General features: G+C 38.5%; 1 protein-coding gene across 1 annotated transcript; it reads right to left on the reverse strand.

Moving 5' to 3' along the window:
• Nucleotides 1-723: 723 nt before the first annotated feature.
• LOC138887573 (uncharacterized) lies at nt 724-1,560 on the reverse strand. The gene has a single exon (XM_070169337.1). The coding sequence runs from the start codon at nt 1,558-1,560 to the stop codon at nt 724-726; it is 837 nt and encodes a 278-aa protein (XP_070025438.1).
• Between the last annotated feature and the right edge of the window lie 8,437 nt (nt 1,561-9,997).

Consider the following 9,997-nt stretch of genomic DNA (forward strand, 5'->3'; position numbering starts at 1 on the left):
TCATTAAAAGGTACTGCATAGACGTATCACCTGCAAAAAAGAAAATCATGTTAGTAAAATATCTCACCATACTCTCTTCCCTAAGGATTTGCGTATGGTGATCATCTGTAGAGTTCCTTGGCCCTTCCTCCTCTTTTGATACCCCTTCTCCACTCCTGCCTATCTCCTTGCAACAGAAACTCTTATACATGGGCATTGTAGTTTGTCTGAATTCACCAACGTTCTCCCTTGTAAATCCAACTCCTCAAATCCATGACACTCCATAGGGCCATTGTCTAGTGCATAATTTGCAATGTGATCTGCTAACTGGTTGCCTTCTTTGAGGGTGTGAGACAATTTTACATTAGCTCTATTCATTAGTTCTCCAATATCCTCCACCATTGTTCCTATTACCCATGGGGGATTCCATTCTCCAGTTAATGCCTTCTTTAATAACATTGAATCTGTGTGCAAGTCTATCAGAGCATAGTCATGTTGCACGCAGAACTTCATAGCCTCATAAATGGCCTTTGCTTCAGCAACTGAATTTGAACCTTCTTGTATTTCCTTGCCACATGTATACAGAACATCTCCCTCCTCGTTTCTTAGAACAAAACCAATAGAACTCCTACCAGGATTGCCTCTAGAAACTCCATCTGTATTGACTTTGACCCAACCTTGTTCTTGGAAATCCCATAGCACCTTTGTGTATTTAAGGGTTGGTGTGAATTGCTCTATCATCTTTCACGTGTCTGGCCACCTGTGAGGAACCTGCTGAACTCCTAGTTTCCTTACCTTGATGAGTGACTGCATAGTAGTGGATATCTGGTAAATCACTTTATTGATAGTGACTGCATCTCCATACTTGTAACTATTTCTTCTCTTCCATAATTCACATACAATTACAGATGGCAAGGCTTGGATGATTGGTTTCAATCTTGGTACTACATCTGCAGTCCAGCATTTGATAATAGCTTGATGCAATGTAAGTCCTTCTGTTGCAATGCCTGCATATCCAAGGTAATACTTCCACACTTTGTTTGTTGCATATGAGGTAAAGAACATGTGTTGTGTTGTCTCCTCCTTTGGTTCTACACAACACCAACACTTGGATGCCATTAGGTACCCTAGTCTTCTGAAAAAAGCATCAAGTGGTAGCTTATTTCTCCACACCTTCCACATGAAAAAAACTATTTTGAATGGCAATCCCTTCACCCATATCTTCCAACATGCTGACATTGGTTCTGATCTTCTTCTCAAATAGTCCCAAGTTGTCCTAACACTAAAGAAACCTCTAGATTCCAGCATCCAGCAAGGTACATCAAGAACCCCTTGTTCTATAGGTGGCTGGATAATCTCTATGATGTGTTCTGCATATTCCTCAGGTAGTATTTGAAATAGCCTTTCTGCATTCCACTCTCCACCTTCTATCACATCCCACACCTTATGCACAGATTCATTAACACCAAACTCTTGTGGAACTAAAAAATACAATGCCCCCAAACCTGTCCAATTGTCATACCAAAATAATGAGGAGCCCGTTCTTGGATGCCACATGATCTGATGTTCAATCAAGTCCATTTACTCCAGCATCTTTCTCCAATCATGAGACCCTGTCCTCCATGGTACTATCACCGAATTTAGCTTTTTGCAGTACTTTTGGCTAATGAAAGAACTCCAAATACTAGGCTTGGTTCTATAATTCCACCACAGTTTGCAAAAGAGAGCTTTTGCCACATCATGAAGAGACCTGAACCCAACCCCCCTTCATCCTGTGGCATACATAGAGTGGCCCATGATGCCAAATGCCCGTTGGTCCCTGTGACTGAACTACTCCAGAAAAACTAAGCAAAGATCTTATGCAATCGATTGATCATATAATTTGGAGGGTTTACAGTTGATAGCAAGTGAATTTCCATGCTCTGCAGTACATGAGCAATGAGTACTACCCTGCCACCTATGGACAATAGCTTGCCTTTCCACAATTGTAGTCTGTCCAATACTTTGGTGATCATAGGCTAGTAATACTCCATCTTCCTCCTTGAGTAAAAAATCGGACATCCCAGGTATATAATTGGAAAATCTTGCCTCTTTATTCCTGTGACCCTCTCCACTTTGTCTGCCACTTCTGCATCTGTTAAATGATAAAGATACACAGCTGACTTTGCCTTGTTTACCAACAGCCAAAATGCTGATTCATATGTTGCAAGTACCTCCATGATGAGTCTAAGGGATGTGGCATCAGATGATGAGAAAATAATCGTGTCATCTGCATAGGCAAGATGATTGATCTTTGGGCTCCATTTAGGTAAGCCATAGCCACAAAAGTATAAATTCAAATGCAAAGCATTAAGGCCCCTTGACAATGCTTCAGCAGCTAAAATAAATAATGTAGGAGACAATGGATCCCCTTGCTTCACCCTCTCGAAGATTTGAAAAACCCATGAACTTGGCCATTTATTAAGACTAAGTACCAGTTATTAGACACTGTACCAAACATCATGCCTATGAATCTCTCTGAGAATCCCATTTTTCTTAACACCTTGGTCAGAAATAGCCAGGATAATCTGTCATACACCTTGGTCGTGTCAAGCTTCATAATAACATTAGGTCCTACCTTTATTCTAAGTCTCATATCTGTGACAATCTCTTGAGTTAGAAGAATATTTTCCACAATGCTCCTTCCCTTAACAAAACCAGACTGTTCTTTAGATATTATAGTAGGTAATAGCCCCACCAGCCTCTCATGTATCACCCTCGATATCACTTTATTAGAAAAATTATTAAGGGTGATAGGTCTTAAATCAGAAAATGTGCATACCTCTTTCTTCTTTGGGAGAAAAACAAGGTTGTTATGAGTCACATATTTTGGTAAATCATGACCATTAAAGAATTCTCTCACCATGTCAAATATATCCCCTCCAATGATGTCCCAAACTGGCTAATAGAATTTACCTGTAAAGCCATCAGGCCCTCCTACACTGTCTCCATTCAATCCAAACACAGCTGCCTTAACTTCCTCCATAGTAGGCTGCTTTATTAGATCTTCATTCTGCCCCATGTCAATCAATGCAGGAACATTGTCTATGATGTGGAAAGAGGTAGGAATTGTATTTTCAGAAAATTGATCTTCAAAGAACTTGATTGCTTCTGCAACTATTTCTTCATCCTCTTCAATCCACACTCCTTGATTGTTTTGAATTCTATTCAGCTGCAACTTCTTCCTTCTACCTCTTACTTTGGCATAGAAGAATTTGGTGTTCCTGTCTCCATCCTTGAACCAAGATATCCCTGCCTTCTGTTTCCAGTATTTTTCCTCTAAAGCTAAAAGTTTGATTAATTCTGCCTGTACCTTTTGTAGTCTTTGTATGTTTAACTTTGTGGGATTTGCTTCAAACTCAGCTTCATGAACTAGAGAAACTTCTTCCAAATTGGCTATCTTCAGGAATATATCTCCAAAAGTCCCATTGCTCCGCACTGATAAGGCCTTCTTTACTTTCTTCAGCTTGTGATTAAAGATGATGTATGGATTTGCACTAAAGTTAGCCTTCCAGTTCTCCTTCACCACTTCTTTGAAAGATGCATGTTCCACCTAAAGATTCAGGAATCTAAATGGCTTCTTCATTGGAGGGGTCTCTATGTCACACTTGAGTTGCAAAGGACTGTGATCTGACCCTATCTTAGGTAGATGTTGTACATCTATACCTGGAAAAGTCTGTTGAAATTCAGAATTGGCTACACATCTATCTAGCCTCTTGAAAATACAATCCTCTTCTGCCCTATCATTCCACCATATGAAAATACTACCCTTGAATCCAAGATCAAAAAGATTGCAGGTGTTAATGCAGTGCCTGAAATCATCAATTTCATTTATATGTATTGGAAGACCTCCAAACTTTTCCTCCTCGTCCCATATGACATTGAAGTCACCTCCTACCAACCATGGCACATTCATATCACTTTCCATAGTATACAATGAGTCCCATAATTCTATTCTCTCAATGGCATTACACTTGGCATATACTAATGTAAGAACAATTTCTACATGAGAGTCTGTATGATAAAGCCTTAGAGTTAACTGCTGGACCCTGTTGTATATTACTGTGACTTCAAAAACCTCATCAATGAATACCCATATCTTGTTTGACACATTAGAAATAGCCTGTGCAAATCCTATTATGTTTCTGTACCTTTCTAATGTCCTAGCTTGTTGCATGGGTTCCATCAATCCTATAAACTCATAGTTGTTCTTTCTATGCATTTTGATCAGCCTTTCAAATGCCAGTTGAGTGTTTACTGACCTTATGTTCCAAATGAGAGCATCCATTACTGGTTGAGAGATTTGGTAAGAGTCCTCCTTGTTTGAACACCACCTGTAGGGGCAGTATTACTTTCCTTATGTTGTTTCTTTTTACCTTTTGCTGCAGATTTAGCCTTTTCAATTTGCCTTGGAGATAAATCCCCTTGCCTTGCTATATTCTGAAAATTCTGATTTGTATACTCTTGATCCATGTCATGGCCTATTTTAAATACTTCTTCTTCTGCAACATTATCCTCTTGTTCATCACCAGTGGCCCCAGTTAATTGCTGTTGTGAGTTGTTCATCAAAGCCTGATCCTCCCCTTTCTTTAGTAACTTCAGCTGATTCTGCTCCAATGGAACAGTGATTTTTGTTATGATTGAGGTAAGATTGTTCTGTCCAGCATTCCCAGCCTTTGTATCTTCTTGCTGCCTATTTTTTGCAATATTTTGGTTTGCACCTTCTCTTGTTCTTCCAGGATCCACAGCATCAATACCTATTCCTTCTGGAATTTGAACATGAATTCCAGCTTTATCCTGTGAGTTCTTATTTACTAATTGTTCCTGTGATCCAATATTTGCCTTTGTATTGTTATCATCTGCTTTGTTTTCAATTGTGACAATGGTATTTCCATTTACACTTTACTCCTCATCATCCTTCTCTTCTTGTATTGGCTCCTAATCAATTTGAGCACCTAATGGTACCTCATCTGCATCTGAATCCTCCTCTCTTTGATTAGACCACAGCCTACCTCCACTCCATTGTACTCTGTCAGTCACCTTAAGAAATATAGTATCATTAGTTTGAATTTCTGGATTATTGGCCAGCTCCTTTTCCACCAAAGTGTCTTGTGAGGGAAAATCTTGGCAAAAAGTGTTCACTCCCACAGTAATACCCCCTGCATTGACATTGAAAGCTCTTTGCACCCACTGAGCTGTAGATTCCTTGCCTCCTGTTACTTCTTTGTCACTTCCCCTTATGTTTGATTCAGCTCTACCATTAGTTGATCCAAAATCAGCTGAGTTTAAGTAGAATTCTGGAGCTACTCGATTTAAGTTTTCAGCAGTATTACCTGTTTGATGTTGCAGTTTTTGTGTTGTACCTGGATTCCCCCCCCCCCCTAACAGGGGACACTTTATCCAATTGAATCACTTTTTGCACCTTATCAATTAGAGCCAATTGTTTATTCTGACCTGCCTCTTCAACACCTATATTCCATGTTTCCTGAGCCTACTTCTGCACCTCATTCTCTACATCAATACCATCTGCCTCAATTCCCAGCAATGCAAATTTGTTTCCCAGTTGCACCTGTTGTCTTTCACCTTGAGCAACTGGTACCAATTCTTTTCCATTAGCAATTTGTACCCTATTTGGACTGGTGGTCTTCTTAGCTCTATTATCCCTTACCTCTTTCCATTGTTCCTTACCCTTACCTGCCACATTACCTACCACCTTTCCACTTGATAAAATCATTAAAGGACCCTGTTGAGTTGCAGAAACATTTCCCTGATCACCATTCTTTCCTGCCCCATTGTCCACCTATTGCTCATTAGTTTTAGTCTCCATAAGTTTTGGATGAAGCCTCTAACATTCCAAAATATCGTGACCCTGCAATCTACACTCCTTACAATACTTGTGCAAATAATCATATTTGATGTTTACCTATTCAGTTCTAACCTCCCCCGTTGGTTCATTCACAATATCCATACGTACCTTCTTATGAAGATCAGATAAGAGATCAACTAACACCTTCACACGTGCACAACTAGGCCTAGTTTTATTCACTGTTGCCATGTCAAGGTGCAGAGGTTTACCGACTGCCGAGCTAAAGAAAATAAACACTCCTTGACAAAATAAGTGGGCAACAAGTTAGGGAAGGAAATCCATTCCATTACCTTTGGTGTTTCTTCTCCAACCTTAAACTTGTGATCATAAATCAAGGTTCTTAATTGGTATTCATTGCCAAAATTGTCCTTGACATAGTAGACTCCTTTTGACGAAAAATCCACAAAATTCTGCCAAAGAGTCATTCGTATTAACACATGTCTATCACGAAGATAACCTATAGTACATTCTCCTTTAATCCCATATTGAATAGGAACTATTCGACGTAATTCATTGATCTCCGACCATCCATATGAAAATTTGCACACAACAGCATATTGTAGGCCTTCGAGCACATTCATTCTATCAACCTCAGCTTCAGTAAACTTCACAACAGGTTGTCCATTGATCATACTGGCTCGACGCAAAGCAATTGGCTCGACAGTAGTTGCACGTTCGTGCATGGCACTGTTCACAGTAGCAGGTTTAAGGATTTTGTAGTACTCTAAGGGCTGGGGATTGTTGTTAGAGGTCGTGGGGGCTGGGCGATGATGGGAGGGGGCTGGCCAGCCAGAGAAGAGTGCTGGCCACCGGCCAAATTGGCCATGGCAGCAAAATCGCGAGCTTTCTCTCTCTAGGGTTCACCAAATCGCCAAAGCTTTCTCTCTCTATTGCATTTGTTTGGCCAAGCTTCTTTTTGGCTAAAAGTTCTTTTTTTTGCCAAAAGAACTTTTGGCCAAAAATTGAGGTATTTGGCCAAGCTTTCGGAAGGAAAAAAAAAGTGTTTTTGAGGAGAAGCATAAGCAGTTTTGGAGAAGCAGAAAAAAGTAGCTCCTCTCCAAAAGCACTTTTTTGAGAAGCACTTTTGAGAAAAATACACTTATAAGCAGTTTTTTAAAGCTTGGCCAAACACTAATTGCTGCTCAGAAGTGCTTTTCAAACTAATTAGCCAAACACAAACTACTTCTCACCAAAAGTACTTTTGAGAAAAGCACTTTAGAAAAAAAATACTTCTCAAAATAAGCTGATTTTTGCAGCTTGGCCAAAGGGGCTATAAGTGTTCTGATTTCAACCCGAACCCTTCCAAAACCAAACCATGCCCGCAAGTCATAAAACAGTAAAAGCACATACAGGGAGTCTTAATTAGGGGAATGGGGATCTAGAAAGCAAAATAACCGGATGGATCGTTGCATGCGACCTCTCTGTCACCTGCTGAAGCGCGAGTTCTCACCGTCTATGAGAGAGTAGAAGAGAAAGATTTAGATTTGGACAATAACAATGCATGATTTGATTCACCAATCATGATATTTTTGGTATACCATACCTGCTAGTGAATTATGGTATACCTTATTTGAGTATATTAAATGGTATTCCCAATGTTCTTAGTATACTACACATGGGTATACCAAGATTATTATTAATTTATGGTGTTCTTAATATTCTTGGTGTACTACATATATATATATATATATATATATATATATATATATATATATATATATATATACCATGATTAGTAATGAATCATTGCACACTTTGTTTGAGAATATTAAATGGTATTTTCAATATTCTTGGTATATTACACATTAGGATACTATGATTACTATTGAATCATGGTATTTCCGATATTCCTGATGTATTAGACATATGTATACCATGACTAGTGTTTAATACAAGGTATACTCTATTTGAGTATGTAAATGGTATACCCAATATTCGTGGTATACAACATATTGATATACTATGATTAAAAGAGTGCATAATTTTATTAAAAATAAAGTAAAAAGAATAATAATAAAATGCAAAATAAAAGACAGTGAAAAAGAGTGACAAAAATATTTTAGACAAAAATTATACTGGAAAGAATAATATTTTAAAAATTAATATAATATAGTGGGATTAAGCTGCTAAGCCATACTATGAAAGTTTGGGAGAGGGTGGTTGAAGTAAGGGTGAGGACCACTGTGTCCATTTGTAAGAACCACTTCGGTTTCATGCCGGGGCATTCGACCATGGAAGCCATTCACTTTGTGAAGATATTGGTGGAGCGGTATAGGGAGATGCAGAAGGACTTGCACGTGGTGTTCATTGACCTAGAGAAAGCATATGACAAAGTCACGAGAGAGGTGTTTTGGCGATTCTTGGAGGCTAAAGGGGTCCCAGTATCCTATACTAGGGTGATTAAGGACATGTATAATGAAGCTAAGACTTGGGTTAGGGCAGCGGGAGGAGACTCAAAAAACTTTTTGGTTATGATAGGATTGCACCAGGGATCAACTCTTAGTCTTTTCTTGGCAATGGACGCATTGCTGAGACATATTCAAGGTGAGGTGCCATGGTGTATGTTATTTGTGGATAATATAGTTTTAATTGACGAGACGCGGGGTAATGTTAACGAGAGGCTAGAGGTTTGGAGGCAGGCCCTAGAATTTAAAGGTTTCAAGTTGTGCAGAACCAAGACGGAATACATGGAGTGTAAGTTCAGCAACGGTATCTAGGAAGGGGATATGGAGGTGAGGCTTGATACGTAAGTCATCCTCAAAAGAGGTAGTTTCAAGTATCTTGGATCTATAATATAAGGTAATGGAGAGATTGATGAAGATGTCACACATTGTAGCAGAGCAGGATGGATGAAGTTGAGGCTCGCTTTCGGTGTCTTGTGTGATACAAATATGCCACTGAGTCTTAAAAGGTAAGTTCTACAAGGTTGCAGTTAGATCGACTATGTTGTATGGAGCAGAGTGTTGGCCCGTCAAGAACTCTCATACCCAGAAGCTAAAAGTAGCTGAGATGACGATGTTGAGGTGTATGTGTGGGCATACTCGGTTGGATAAGATTAAGAATGAAGTTTTTCGAGAAAAAGGTGGGAGTATCCCTATAGAAGATGAGATGCGGGAGACGAGGTTGAGATGGTTCGAACATGTTATGAGGAGAAGTATAGAAACCCTAGTTAGAAGGTGCGAGCGATTAGCCTAAGGTGGGCAGCAGGAGGAGTAGAGGTAGACCTAAGAAGTCTTGGGAAGAGGTTTTTAGGCGGGACATGGCGCAGCTGGAGCTAATTGAGGACATGTCCCTAGACAGGAGGATGTGGAGGTCAAAGATTAGGGTAGAAGACTCATAGGTAGTCGAGCGTTTCTCTTTGTCTTGCTCAGTTTGCTAGCATTAGTGTTAGTATGATATCTTTTATTCATAGAAGGCTATTACTACCTAGAGTTTGACTGCATACTTGGATTCGATCTTATTTCAACTTGATGTTATTCCTACTTGTTGCAATTACCTTTTATTTTTTAGTCGTTCTCTAGCCGAGGGTTTATCGGAAATAACCTCTCTGCCCTTCCAGAGTTAGGGGTAAGACTGCGTACATCTTACCCTCCCCAGACCCCATTTATGGGAAACTACTGAGTTTGTTGTTGTTGTTGCAAGAATATATAGTGAAAAATAATTAAAAAAAAAAATAAAAAAATGAGGGATTATTTCTAGAAAAAAGGAAAAAGAATAAAAAACAAAAAAAATTAACAAGACAAAATAACTACAAAAAATAAATAAATAAATAACTAAAAAAGTGCAGAATATTATTAGAAATAAAAAATGATAGTTATAAAATGAAAACAGTGAAAAAGATTTACAAATATTTTGGACGAAGAGATTTTGCTAGAAAAAAAATACAAAATTAAGAAAAATGGTGAAAAACAATAAAAAATGAAAAGGTGTGAGGGATTGATACTATAAAGAATAAACAAAGAAAAAATTAACTATTAAAAAAGTAAATTTAAAAAAAAATTAAAAAAGAGTGCAAAATTTATTACAAAGAAAACAATAAAATGAAAAAAAAAAGTAAAAAAGACACAAAAAACAAAGAAAAGAAAAGAGGGGGAAAGACCTTTGATGGAGTCT

Source organism: Nicotiana sylvestris, chromosome 3 (assembly GCF_000393655.2).
Source record: "Nicotiana sylvestris chromosome 3, ASM39365v2, whole genome shotgun sequence".
In the NCBI taxonomy this organism is placed as follows: Eukaryota; Viridiplantae; Streptophyta; class Magnoliopsida; order Solanales; family Solanaceae; genus Nicotiana; species Nicotiana sylvestris.

Coding starts and splice junctions, on each gene's coding strand:
- LOC138887573 (XM_070169337.1), bottom strand. CDS start 1,560: ATGGACTTGATTGAACATCAGATCATGTGGCATCCAAGAACGGGCTCC.